This window comes from Strongyloides ratti (genome assembly GCF_001040885.1).
Source record: "Strongyloides ratti genome assembly S_ratti_ED321, chromosome : 1".
Classification (NCBI taxonomy): Eukaryota; Metazoa; Nematoda; class Chromadorea; order Rhabditida; family Strongyloididae; genus Strongyloides; species Strongyloides ratti.
In genome coordinates this window covers 9885575-9900150 of record NC_037307.1, presented here as the reverse complement: position 1 = coordinate 9900150, position 14576 = coordinate 9885575, and the positions used below count along the sequence as shown (strand labels likewise).

At 22.4% G+C, this 14576-nt stretch overlaps 5 protein-coding genes across 5 annotated transcripts; 3 read left to right on the top strand and 2 right to left on the bottom strand.

Annotated features, from left to right (window-relative positions):
- Positions 1-1085: 1085 nt before the first annotated feature.
- Positions 1086-3541, bottom strand: SRAE_1000306700 (Mitogen-activated protein kinase 15; the record flags this gene model as incomplete). The annotated part of the gene is made up of 4 exons (XM_024650215.1): positions 1086-1387; positions 1472-2452; positions 2496-3220; positions 3285-3541. The coding sequence occupies 4 exons, from the start codon at positions 3539-3541 to the stop codon at positions 1086-1088; spliced, it is 2265 nt and encodes a 754-aa protein (XP_024504015.1).
- Positions 3542-7211: 3670 nt separating this feature from the next.
- Positions 7212-8415, top strand: SRAE_1000306600 (Zinc finger, RING-type domain and Zinc finger, RING/FYVE/PHD-type domain-containing protein; the record flags this gene model as incomplete). The annotated part of the gene is made up of 4 exons (XM_024650214.1): positions 7212-7329; positions 7379-7581; positions 7629-7955; positions 8002-8415. The coding sequence occupies 4 exons, from the start codon at positions 7212-7214 to the stop codon at positions 8413-8415; spliced, it is 1062 nt and encodes a 353-aa protein (XP_024504014.1).
- A 1099-nt stretch (positions 8416-9514) lies between these two features.
- Positions 9515-10573, bottom strand: SRAE_1000306500 (DOMINA protein; the record flags this gene model as incomplete). Its single annotated transcript, XM_024650213.1, has 1 exon — positions 9515-10573. The coding sequence occupies one exon, from the start codon at positions 10571-10573 to the stop codon at positions 9515-9517; it is 1059 nt and encodes a 352-aa protein (XP_024504013.1).
- Positions 10574-11814: 1241 nt separating this feature from the next.
- Positions 11815-12105, top strand: SRAE_1000306400 (Cysteine-rich PDZ-binding protein; the record flags this gene model as incomplete). Its single annotated transcript, XM_024650212.1, has 1 exon — positions 11815-12105. One exon carries the CDS (start codon positions 11815-11817, stop codon positions 12103-12105), a length of 291 nt encoding a protein of 96 aa, XP_024504012.1.
- A 325-nt stretch (positions 12106-12430) lies between these two features.
- On the top strand, positions 12431-13816 carry SRAE_1000306300 (CAAX prenyl protease 1 homolog; the record flags this gene model as incomplete). Its single annotated transcript, XM_024650211.1, has 1 exon — positions 12431-13816. One exon carries the CDS (start codon positions 12431-12433, stop codon positions 13814-13816), a length of 1386 nt encoding a protein of 461 aa, XP_024504011.1.
- Between the last annotated feature and the right edge of the window lie 760 nt (positions 13817-14576).

Genomic DNA, 14576 nt, shown 5'->3' with positions numbered 1-14576 from the left:
TTTTTTTTTTAACAAAACATTAACTCCTTTTTTATCGCCTTATTTAATACTTTTTTTTTCAATTATAATGCTATCTTTATAATACTAAAAAAATTTAAAAACATATTAAAATATTTTTAAAAAATTAAAAATATCTTTGATTCTCCTCCTTCTTTCAAGTATATATCACATACTTTTCATTTTGTTAAGTATCTTTAAAAGATAAAAATATTAAATGAAATATAGACACATTAAATTTTGAATCCATAACTAAGGACAACATAACACAATTTCTCCAACAACCTATTAACTAGAAATAATCTTATAAAGATGTAACAATCTCTTTGTCGGTTTTTGAATCATCCTACAACAACCATAACTTCCTCCATAATATAAAGTTTCTAATCCACATGGGATCAATTGTCTTAGATAGTGAAAATGACATGTAGAAAGTTTCTCCTATTTGTGTTTTATTTTTAAAACAAAAAAGTTTGCCTTTACACATTTATATAAATCTCTTAAATATATACATATTTATAAATATATCTATTAAAAGGAAAAGATAGACAAATTCATTTATCCTGATAAGAGATAAAAGAAAAAGTATTAAAAGAAAGATTTGAGGTAAAGATAATATCATTAAGAATTATATGTCAAAGTTTACATCTTAATATAAAAGATTATCACAAAAACCATGAAAAATAAAAGAGAATGATTAATTATTTTTTGAAGAGTGAGATTAAAAATTTTATATTTTAAAATATAATTTTTTTTATCAAATATATATTATTACAACAAAAAAAGAAATATATGATACTGTAATAAAGGATTTTATAGTATAAGTTTATTTGTTTATATATGCAAAAAAAAATTATCAACAAAAAAAAACATAAAATAAAAATATAAAAAACTTTTAATAAAATATCTTATTTTATTAGTCTTAATTTTTCTGTTATTTCTTCATTTTTCTTTCGTCTATTTTTTTTTTTTTGTTGAGACCAGCATTAGAATTGTCAAAAAGATAGATCAATTTTTTAACATTTTAACAGTTACCTTAACTTTCATTTCAATGATTTTATCATCAAATTGAAATTCTTTCCTAAATATTACGTCATTTCTTTCAGGTTGTTCCCCACTATATTGTACATTCCTTTTGATGATATGGTGTTTTTTTCTATTCCCATCATCATTGGTGTAGTACTGTTGTTTGGTATATTCTTTTGACCTTGATACTTCATACCCGGATCTTTTCCAGGTCCACGAAGGTGATGGAAAAAATTTGAAGGATTCTTTTTTGTATTATTACTATAATGTTGTCCCTCCATATTATTACTATTATTTTGTATAACTACTTTATTGTTTCCTTTTAATGCCTGATTACTTCGGGGTTCAGCTGAATGAGCTCTTTCTTTAAAAAAAAAAAAATATATATATATATTATTAAATTTAATAAAAATAAAGTTTTTTTTTTCTTGTTATTTAATAAACTAACCTCTTATCATTTTTTCCATAGCATAACCTAATTTACTAAATTTTTTATGAATAATACTTTCATTACTTTTATTACTTCCTTTAGATTTTCCTGACATATCATTATAATAAGAAGCTTTTGGTGTGGTTTCATCTTTACCATAACTATTATAATTATTTCCTGATCTATTTGTATCAAAATCAGTATCAGAACATTCTGCCTGTGCAATTGGTGCCTGTTTTTCTGAAGATTGAATTGTTTTACCATAATAAATTTGTCCCTTATAACCATTAACTAAATTTTGTCCAATCCTACCATTATTAGATGTTGAATTTTTATTATTATCATACATAATATTATGCTTAAAACCATGATTATTAACTTTTTTACCTAAATTAATATTTTGATAAGCTTTTAATAATTCTAATTTTCTTCTTTCTGCCTCATTATCATCACAAGTCCAAATATTTTTTCTATCCTCTATACCATTACTATATATTTGTCTATTTTTTCCATTATTATTATATTGATATTTATTAATTTTATAATTACTACCATTATTATATAATATTGAATTATTTGATTGACTATAATTATTATAACCATTAATTAATCCATCATTTATAGTATTATTTGTATTATTTTCATACTTACTAATATCTTGATAACTTTTATAATAATTTTTATCATCATGTATTTTATTTGGTTGAAAAATATTTGTATTATAACTTTGTGAATATGCCATTGTTTTAGGTCTTATTTTATTATTATTGTTATTATAAACATCATAATTATATAGATTATCTTTATTTGAATCTGAATATTTTCTACCATTAATTATTACACCTTTCTTTACATTATCTTTTGGTGGTGAATTACTATTTTTTTGATTTGTTTTTATTGATAAATTATCATGACTTATTTTATGAGTATCAGTTTTATTTATATCAATTAATTCATATAATTTGTTACGATAATCATCAATAGTTAATTGAATATGATCTAGAAAAAAAATTATATATATATATATATATTATAAATTTACCTGGAAGTGGTAATGTAACATCATAATTTAAAGCCGGTTCATCATATGGATTATGAAATTGTAAAACATATGGATGGACAAGGCACTGTTCAACAGTTAATCTTTTATGTGGAGCAAATGATAATATTCTATAAACTAAATCTATGGCATTTGGATCACAATTAACAAATAATGAATCTAATGGTTTTCTAGGTTTTTGGGGCATTTTTTCAAGAACTGATGCTGCATAATGTGATCCAATACTATCAATATCACTTTTTGATGGTTTTGGTATTGTATTCATAATTCTTTCTATTTGATTTATTGTTGAGGTTCCTGGAAATAAGGCTTTTCCATATAACATTTCACCTAATATACATCCTAATGACCAAATATCAACACCTTTAGTATATCTTTTAGCTGCTAATAAAATTTCTGGTGATCTATACCATCGTGTTGCAACATATTCTGTTAACTCAGGCATATTATTACCTTCTGGATATTCTTCTAATTGAGATAATGATCTTGCTAAACCAAAATCTGCCAATTTAATTCTACAATCAGCATCTAATAAAACATTACTTGGTTTCAAGTCACGATGTAATACATTACCAGAATGTAAAAATCTAATTGCTCTAAATAATTGACACATAATATATTGTTTATGAATATCTTTTAATATAGTTCCTTTTTTAATTACATTATGTAAATCAGCTTCCATAAATTCAAAGACAAGATAAATATCTCTAAAAAAAAAATAAATTTTTATAATAATAAATTATTATTAATATTATTATAGACAAAACATACTTATTATTATCAGCTTTTAAAATATTAAAAAGTTTAACAACATTTGGATGTCTACCAAATTCTTGTAAAAACATAACTTCTCTAAATGTTCTCTGTGCATCAGTTTGATTACGGAAAGCATCAAAAATTTTTTTTAATGCTACAGTTTCTTTAGTACGAAGATCAGTTGCTTTCCATACAATACCATATGCTCCTTTACCTAATCGTTTATGTAATTCATATTTATCCTTAATATGACTGTCAACATCCTCTGACATACCTAAAATATTACTTTATCCAAAAATAATTATAATAAATATTTTAATTAATAATATAAAAGTTATAAATTTTTAATAAATTTTTTTATTAAATTTTTTTTACTTAATCATATATACATCAATATCATTAACTACTCATAATATTAATATTATATAAAATATATCTACTTAACATTAAAAACTTCAATGTACATATAAATTATCAACAGATATGTATATATAGTATAACATTACCTTTGAAATATTCACATAAAAATAAAATGATAAAAATTATATGGCAAAATAAAAATACATATATATATATATATATATTAAAATGTAATAAATAAATATCAATTTTCAAATGTATAGTTTATATTATTATCGTATATATTTAAAAGGAATTTAGTTACATAAAAAGTTAACTTTTGGATATATAAAATAAATTTTTAAAAATTAATACATTTCAAAGAAATTTAAATAATAAAAAAAAGAGTTGTCTCTAAACTTTATGTTAAAAGAAATTTAAAATATCAGAAAATACCTTTTCATTTTTTTTTTAAGAATAAAAATTTTTAAATATTAGTTTATAATAGTATACTCTCTCTCATTCTATAGATAAACAGGAAGGAAATGATAAAGAAACAAAATTTTGTTAGAAATCTTTTTCTATACATTATATACAATTTTAACCTTTATTAAGAGATTCTTATTTTATAATATAAATAAATTCATATGAACTAAATGTTAAAAGGTAGTTTTAATAATATTATATTTTTACCTTTTTTAAATAAAAAAATATTAAATAAAAATTTTGGTTATGGAAAAATAGAAAAGTGTATTCCAAATTGTTGAATAAAGTTTATTTCGCATTTTCTATATATATATATACCACCTTTCTGGGGGGCATTAAAGGTAAAGATAAAATATTATATATATATATATACATGATAGACAGGGACATAAGTGATATATTTAGACAAAAGAACAGGTGCTTTAAAAGAAAGAAAAAGTTAGCTGATAAAAGTGTTATATACATTTGTGGTACTTAATCAATCTCCATGCCAACAAAACCCTTATGCATATATGGATTTTTATATGTTTGTACAATTGAAAGGTTGTCTCCTGGACAATGGCTATTTTATTCTACTTTAATATTAACCCAGATAAATATATTAATCAAATATATCTTTTACTTATATCTTAACTTTTTTTTATATAAAAAGAAAACAATTTTAAAATGTATATATTTTTTTTTTAAAATTATTTAAAAAATAAAAAAAAGTAAATTTATATTAAATTATATCTTTTCTTTTATTAAAATAATAAATTTTAAAAAAATAAATATTTAAATATTCTTATATAGGTAAAAAAAATAATTTAATATTCTTGATAATAATTAATACATACCTTTAACTATGATTATTCAATCAAAATATTTTTTTTTAATATATTTTCTCTAATATTTAATCTTCTTTTTAAAATGCATTCTTAAAAACATATACAAATAATTATTTATAATAAATAGATATTTTTATTAATAATTACATTGAAATAATATTAATAATCATAGAAATCTGTGTTTTTATTATTAATAACAGGACTTAAAAAAATTTGTAATACCATATTAAAAATATTATATACCTTTTTCTATATTAAATTTCCTAATATATACCTATATATTAAAAAATTTATCATTTTTATAGATATAAACTTATAATAAAAAGTTTATTAAAAATTAATTTTGTAAAAAATAAATTTTGAATATACATTAAGTTTAGTAAAAAAAAAAATTTTCAAAAATATAACTGTAAAATTACGTAAAAACTTTTTTAAGTGTATTTTTTCAAATGAAAAAAAAAGTGACATATATATCATAAATGCTTTCTATAATCCATTTCCTATTTTCAAAATAATTTACATATATCCATTATACACGTCATTTAACAATTAAAGTAAAAAAAATAGTAATAATTGTCATTTATTATTAATTAGGAAAGGAAATATATATACAATACAAAAAGGACAATAGATGTTTTTTTTTTCTAATTTAAAAGTGAAAAAAAAAATTTCTATTTATTTTCCTTGTACCAGAAAAGATTAGATTTAAAGAAAAAAACTATAGCTTACTTTAATTTTAAAAACAAAAATTATTTTTAATATTTTATAATTTAATGTTTTTTATTTTAAGATAACATTTGAATACTAAAATAAATAGTTCCATTTTTTTTTCTAAAGTGATTTTATATGAGCTATCTTTTTTTTTAGTCTATAAAAGTTTCCAGGAAAATGAACTATAAAAATTATAAAATCTACCTTGATAAAATAAAAAAATTTTTTAATTAAAATTTATTAAATTGTTGATGTTTGAAATAAATTATGCCATTTATCTCATATTTATTTCATATCATTATAAAATTAATTATATTAATATACTAAGTGAAATAAAAATTAATTTTAATGTGAATAAAAATGAAACATCAAGAAATTATTCATAAATTTTTCACAATATAACTATAAACTATCAAACTTGATATATTTACAATAAAATTAATTATCATAAATAGTATTATATTAAAGAAGTAAACAATTTCATTACTGGATAATAAATTTTATATAATTTCACATTTTATTTCTACAAATAATGAAGATGAGATATTTTAAATAATCAACAACTATTTCAACCTAGAAAAATTTTAAACATAAAAATATTTTCTTCTAAAATATTGCAGTAGAAAGTCTTATGAATATGATAAAAATAAGATAAATTTAAAAATAACTATTTTAATCTTTTTATCTTAAAAAGTTATATTTTTACCAAAATAAAAAAATTATTACAATCAAATATACATAACTAAAAAAATTAGTGATTGTAATTGCTATAAATAAATAAAAAGTTAAACAGAAAAAATAAAAAAACTTCAATGCGTTTTAGTCTTTTTAGATATTATTGTTCTAATGTATCTACCAAATAAATCTCATTTTTCACTCGAATACATTATAAGTATTTCTTATAGAAACTTATTAATAAAAAACATCATATGGATAATTTTTTTCACTATTGTTTTCATAAAATAGTCAATAAGATCAAATATAACATGAAATTTTATAATAAAATTTCACATTCCAATCAATGTACAAATACACAGTCAAATTGAATTAAATTCACTTATACAATTATTGGAGGCGTGTCTTTCTACAAAAATACTTAATTAACTATAAGAACAGCACAAATAGTGATTCTTAAAAACAGAAATTGAGTAACTATAGTACTATACTTTTTTTAAACTTTCTTATCTTGGCTTTAAAATAGTATTTCTATTGGTTTATATTGATGGAACTTTTAAAAACTATCTTTAAATTTATTCTTTTTCCTTAAAATTTTATTTTGTTCTAAAGAATATTATAATAAAAAAAATAACAATAGGTTTAAGAATTTTTTCTCATAAAGATGACATATTAAAAAATGTTATCAAAAAATATCACCAAAAAAATGAAAGAACAAAGGGATTATGTATTTATTTATTTTTCATTACAATTTTTTTCTTATATAAATATGAACACCATTTGTTGTATTTCAGTTAACCAAATATAAATTTTGATTAATACCTTATATTCATATTTTCTATCATTATTGTTATTAAATCTTTTTTGTTTTTTTTTTAAATTAATTAACCATATTTTTTTAAGAATGATATCAGGTGGTCTATTCTGGTTGAGGTGCAATTTTTGTTCATCAGATTCATGTGAAAGATCTCTTTATCTAACGGATTGTTCTCACATTTTTTGTTTGAATTGTTTGGGTAAAGGTAAGTTTTCATTAAAAAAAATAAATAATGTAGTGATAAATTTTTTAAGATATAAAGTTAGATGATATCAATTGTTTGACATGTAAGAAAAAATCAAGGGTAGAAAAGATTAGTGATAATATGACAAAAGAAAAGTTGTTTTTCTTTAAAGACCCGGAGGAATTAATGGAGGTATTTAAAAAAAAAATTGATAAGATAAGATCATTTCAAAACTATCATCAGGATTATAATATGAAACTTATGGTTGGAAGAGTAAGTTATAAAAAAAATATTTTAAATTTAATTAATTTTTTTTGTAGTGTAAGAAAGCTACTAACATATTAAAATCAAATGTTAAAGAAAAAGAGGAGATGAAGAACAAGTATACTCAACTTATGAAGTTAACAAAGGATAAATTTGGGATATTGAAAAAAAAGGAAGAAGAAATGGTTATTCTAAAGGAAAAACTTGATGGAGTAGAGAAATCAATGATCCGTCACAAAGACAATGAAAGAAGACTTGAAGAAAAATTGAAAAAACTTCAGAGTATGTCTCAACATCGTCAAGCTATGAAGAACCATTCTTCTGAAGACAACAGAACAGACTCATTTTCTTTGAAACGTAGAAGGGAAAGTGACGCCGTTAAAGTAGGTTTAATTATAGTTTTTTACTAATTATGTCTTTTTTTTCTAGAGCAAACCAAAACCTAAGTATGATGTTTCGCAAATTCCTTTGTTTCCAAGCAATAAACTAAGTGCACCTATATTGAAAACTTCTAATGGGCCTGAATACCCAACGCTTAAAAGGAGAAATCAACCATGTCCAAAAACACAGAATTTTTCACCAATAAGTGGAGCAAGATTTAATCATACCAAGGATTTTTTTTCAGACAAAAATTCTTATGACAACTTGTTTTTTAAAATGCATGGTGCAGGTGATGATACCGATGAATGTGAATACAACTTTAACAACTTAAATAATTCAAAAGATATTTTCTTCCAAGGTGCTACGAGTACACAAAGGGATACTGTTAGAAACCTTCCGTTGTCATTGGATGGATCGGAAATTAGTAGAATAAGTCCTTATGGCAAGATGCCTAGGATATAAAAATTACCAATCTGATTAATTTTTTATTGTGTATATATAAATATGTATAAATTTTTACTAATAAAATTTTTGAATAACTTGATAGAGCTTAATGAAAAAAGTTCTGATTTGATTAAGGAAAATGGAATTTTTTATCGAAAAAAAATCTAATAAAATTTTCTTATATAAGGTTATATCTTTGAAATATAAAACATCCTTTAAATTTTTTAATTAACTTCAAATTTTACAGATACCTTAAAATACTGGATTTTTTTCTGAATCTTTAATGTCATGTACTCCACTTTTTTCTATATGTTTCTTTAAAATCAAGCTGATAGTAGTTTCAATTTGTAAAAATATTAATTTTTTAGTCTTTTAATAAATTATTTTTATTTATCTTATACACAATTTTAAAGTTAAGATTCTTTTGTGAAATCTAAAAAAGTTAGTTTTGAAAACTCTCTAATTAATTTTGTTTTTTTGGTTTCTTCTTAAAATATTTCTTATTTCAGATTCAAATATAACATTAATTTATAATATATTTTAAAATATTATTATTTCGGTAATTTTATATACATTATTTTTATTTTATATCATTTCTTTTTTCAGATATAAAATTTTAGTTTTTATACAATGATTTCTATATAAAAACACTGTTTTTTGTATGTTTAATAATTTTCTTATATTGTCTAATTATTACTTTTTCAGATTTTTCAATGAACAATAAAAGTTCATTTGTCTGTTTATTTTTTATTTTAATGTAAATTTTTAAACATTTTATTCACGATTAATTATATTTTATGTTTTCAGATAAAAAAGTAATTTTTAATTTTATTATCATAGGTAAGTATGGAAATTTGTTCTACAGTGATTGACAATTTTTTTCAGTTTTTTAATGGTCCATGGAATACAGATAAGAAGAATTTTTTTCAATTAATTGTTACTATTAATTTTTTAAAACAATGTTGTTTTTTAGAAGTTACTATTATTAGAATTACCTATTTATTAAATTTTTGTTTATTGTTTTTATAGTCGTTAAAACATTTAAAAAAATAAAGAAAATAAAAAATAGTCATTTATTCTAGAAAAAATAAAATACAATATCGTCATCTTTTTATTCTCAGTGTATAAACCATCCTGTATAATCTGATTCAGGAGAATTTGGTGGTGAAATTAAAGGTAAGTCCTGTTGATAAGCATCAAAAGGTAAATACTGACCCATAGAAGTATTGTAAATTTGTTCGTACTGACTATACTTTTGTCCTTGTTGATCCATTGCATATGGATAATAACTTCCTATATTAACATGCTCTCCATGATGGGGAATAAAGTTGTTTGGTTGAACAATATAGTCAGTATAACAATATAACTTTTTAATGGTTGGTTCCTCTTGCACTTCAATTTTACTGTCTACCACATTTACATGCTTCCTTTTGGTTCCTGATTTTCTAGGTACTCTGTTTTGATCTTCCACATAATTACAAAAATTATTTCTTTCCAAATCATTACAATAACTAGTTGACGGGGTAGAATAATAATCAGAGTGTCTATCCTTATAGTGAAATCTATTGTTAACTTTGTCAAAGTTTTTAATACCTCCAAGATCTTCACTATAAAACTCTTTGTAATGATACTCAATAGGAATACTTTGATTTAATCTGTAACTTCCACAATATTTTGGTATTATCATTAACTCTCCACTGATGAATTTATCAAAATCTTCAGGTCTTCTCATGTGTCTAATAATATTTTCAGAACTCTTTCTAGCTGTATTTTTGGCTCTTTCCAAGATAGCTCTTATACATGTAAGTGATTTAAAACCCCATATACAACTTTGACGTAATCTTGTATCCGATTGCCTTTGGGGAATCTTTTCAAACCAATCTTTAGTTGACAAATTGTGTCTGATAGAATTTTTCCATGTAGATGATGAATCATTATAACAAGGAAATATATCAGAGACTATGTCATAAATTTCACTGACAGCCAAAGCTTTTGTTGTAGTGTTTATTAATATTAATCCTACCAATTGAGGAAATGACAAAGAAGTCTTTGGATTTTTACATCTTCCTACTGGTTTTACACGGACCTGCTGAACTGGTAAAACATCAACTGGAGAAGTTACATTTTCCAAGGACATCGGAGGATTCATAGAATTACTACTATAGTACGGCTCCATAATTAACGTAAAATAGTATTATAGTAGAGAAAAAACAAACAAATTAAAAGGTAAACAAAAAGAGAAAAATCAGCTTTATATACATATAATGAAAATCACAGAAGCAAAAAATATCATATCAAACTGTTTGGTACATCTTTAAGCATCATTCCCTTGAAAACTTTTAAAATGCAAATTGCTTGAATAGTATCAATCTTTAATTAGTATGACATTTAAGCTACATTAAGAAGGTTGTATGTTAAAACAAATTATCGCTTTTTCAAACTTATAATATACCCCGGTTTGAAGCCGTACGCAATATACAAAATGTATACAAGAAATTTACGGGATAAATACTGATTGTATTTGTATGATATACAGAAAGTTTACAAGGTGTATATAAATTGTACGTATCCTGTATATAGTTAAAAAAATATTCCAAATAAAGGTAGTTGATTATTAATTAATTAATTTAAAGAAATTATATTTGTTCAAAAGGATTGATTTTTAAATCAAAATCTCAAAAAAAAAACTTTATTTGCCTAATGATTCATTTATTTAAACTTAATTAAAATGTTTTTTTTAATTTATTAATGCTTAAATTTTAAAATTTATTATCTTTTTTTTTGATTTCAAAAAATTATTTAATTAATATTTTATTTTGGTGATTACATTTTATAAGAAAAGGAACAATTAAAAATTAACAGTGTTCATACAATTAAATAATTATAACAACTAAATTATTTTATATTAAATCATTTTAAATTTTTAAAAAAACATTTATCTACGTTAGTGAAGTCTTTAATTTGTAATTCTACATAAGATCCAACTGGATCTTATTATTTGTATTCTTTCTGTACAGAATATACAACTTATAAAGTGTATACAAAATAGAAAAAGTATACATACTTCTAATAAGTTTTGTATATGAAATAAAGGTTAAACACAGCTTGTTAGCTTTCTGTATATTGTAACACAACCGGGTTTAAAACAATTTTCAGAAAAGTATTACATCTCGTTTAAACAATATTAACACAAATTTCGTCGTACTTTTGAAGTGTAGCAAGAAAAAAATTATAAAAATGATAATCTTTAAATATAAACTTATTCAGTTATGATTTTTATGATTAAAGTAGTAACTTCAACTACAAACTAACACTACTCCAATTGACACAAAAGTAGTTGTATTTAATATTATTAGAAGATTCTGATAAAAGTTTTAATAAAATATTTGTATTTATAGATTTATATATCTACATATAATGGTTTGTGAAAAATGTACTTCCAAATTAAGACAATTACCTTCAGCTAAAAAACTTCCAAATAGTAGAAAACCATCGAGTTTAACTACCATTGGAAGTAGGCCTTTACTACCCAAAGATAAATTTAAACCAAATAACAAGGAATCTTTCAAAAAATGTAAAATTTGTAAAAAACCAACTCATCGTGAGGGTGCATATTATTGTCAGGATTGTAGTTATCAAAAAGGAATATGTGCATTATGTGGAATGAAAATAGCCAACACATCCTCATACAAACAATCGAATACATAATATTATAAATTTTTTTTTTCAAATTTTTGTATTATATAATTGTAATATTTTATGCATAAATAATATAATAACCTTATTATTCATTTTTTTTTCTTATCAAATGAGAAATAATAGATTATAACAATTTTTTTACATAACGTTCTTGTTAGGATATCTCTCTTGGTACTTCGTTCATATAAAAGTATATTGTTTTTCAATTATTGAGAAATTTTTTAATTATTTAATTACTAAAAAAAGTGTATTCCTTTCTTGTCACTTTTTTTAAAGCTTACATATTATTTTTTTTTATCTTTTTTAAATATTTTTTAGACATAGGGGAATTTAAATGTCGCAGTCACTATTCTATGGAATTTTTGCATTCCAATGGTTAATGTACCTCTGGGAAACATACCTGTCATGGAGACAATATCGTGTCCATTTATTAACTGAAAAAAGACCCAAAAATGCTGAAAAAATAATGGAAGAATCAGAGTATGATAAAGCACGTCTTTATAAATTAGATAAACATCGGTTTGGTTTTGTACAATCAATGTTTACTCATGTTATAAATTGTTTAATTTTATGGTATGAAGTTCTTCCATTAATGTGGAACATTTCAGCGACAATCAACGAAAAATTTGGTCTCACTGGAGAGATGTCACAATCATTAACCTTTCAAACTGTCAATTCATTAGTAACTTTTGTTACAGGACTTCCATTTTCTTATTATGATACTTTTATCATTGAACAAAAGCATGGTTTTAACAAACAAACATTACCTTTCTTTGTTAAAGATAAAATTAAGGGTCTTGTTGTTGGTCTTGTTATCATGATTCCTGTTATAGCTGCTGTTATATGGATTGTAGAGAATAGTGGTGATTATTTGTTTGTTTATGCATGGATATTTGTTTCAATTATTGTTTTCTTATTAATGACTATTTATCCTGAATTTATTGCTCCACTTTTTGATAAATATACACCACTTCCTGATGGTGAATTAAAAACTAAAATAGAAAATTTAGCTAAAAGTGTTAGTTATCCATTAACAAAATTGTATGTTGTTCAAGGTTCTAAAAGATCATCTCACTCTAATGCTTATATGTATGGATTTTGGAAAAATAAAAGAATTGTCCTTTTTGATACATTATTATCAGCTGAAGAGAATGAAAAATTAAAAGCAATATTAGCAGAGGATAAGACTAAAAAGGATACTGAAGAGGAAGAAACTCTTAAAGAGAATGAGGACAGGAAAGATAAGGGTATGACAAATGATGAGGTTGTTGCTGTCCTTGGACATGAACTTGGACATTGGGCATTAATGCATACAGTAATTAATTTAATAGTTATGGAACTTAATCTTTTCCTTCTTTTCTTTGTATTTGCATATTTTTATCGCTGGAAAGCTATATATGATGCTTTTGGTTTTTCAACTCAACCAACAATAATAGGTTTAATAGTTGTTTTCCAATTTATAACAGCTCCATACAATGAATTAGTAGAATTTTTAATGACATGGTATACCCGTAAAATGGAATTCCAAGCTGATGAGTACTCATTTAATCTTGGTTATGGTGATTTATTGTGTAGTTCATTAATAAAACTTGGAAAAGATAACCTATCATTACCTGTCAATGATCCTTTATATGCAAGTTTCCATCACTCTCATCCATCTATAATTCATCGTATTGAACGTATCAATTTATTAAAAGATAAACAAAAAAAGTCGAATTGACTAGAACGTGATGATGTTTAAAATATATATATTTTTTAAAGGAAGGAAACTTAAAAAACTTTCATATCATTAATGAAGTTTTTTTTTTATTTTTTATGATATTTTTGTTTTTATAAAGCTTTTATCTTTTTTTTTTTTAAAAAATATATTAAAATTGGATACGTATTTTCGTTAAGTATATCTAATTAAATTTTTATGATTATCAATGTTAGATTATATCTTTTATAAATAATTTCATTAAATAAAAGTACAATTTTCTTTTGACATAATAAATTAAAAATGAAAAAAAAATAACATTAGTTTTTTTTTTCTAGACATAATGTCAGCAACCTTGCAAAAGTTAATGAAACTATCATTGAAACAAAGACAATTTTTATCAAGATCATATTCAATTTCAATAAAAGAACCTTCAAAAACTATTTGTTTAGACAAATCTCGTCAGGAGGAATTAAAAAAACAATATGATGAGAAATCAGAATTTCTTCAACGTGTTGATATAGAAGATTTACCAAGAGCTCAACAAAAATTTGCCAAACAATTTGAACAAGCAAATGAAGAAAGAGTAAAAGAAATTTTTGAAAAAAATTATAGAAATATAATTGGTTTTTCAGTTATAATTGCTTTTGTTATTTCAATATATACTTATACTATTTATGCTGTTAAACAAGAAACTTTCTTAGAAGAAATTGATGAAGAAGTTGCTGCTGAAAAAGGAATTAATCAAAATTTTAATGAAACAAAAAAAGGACATTAAAAATAT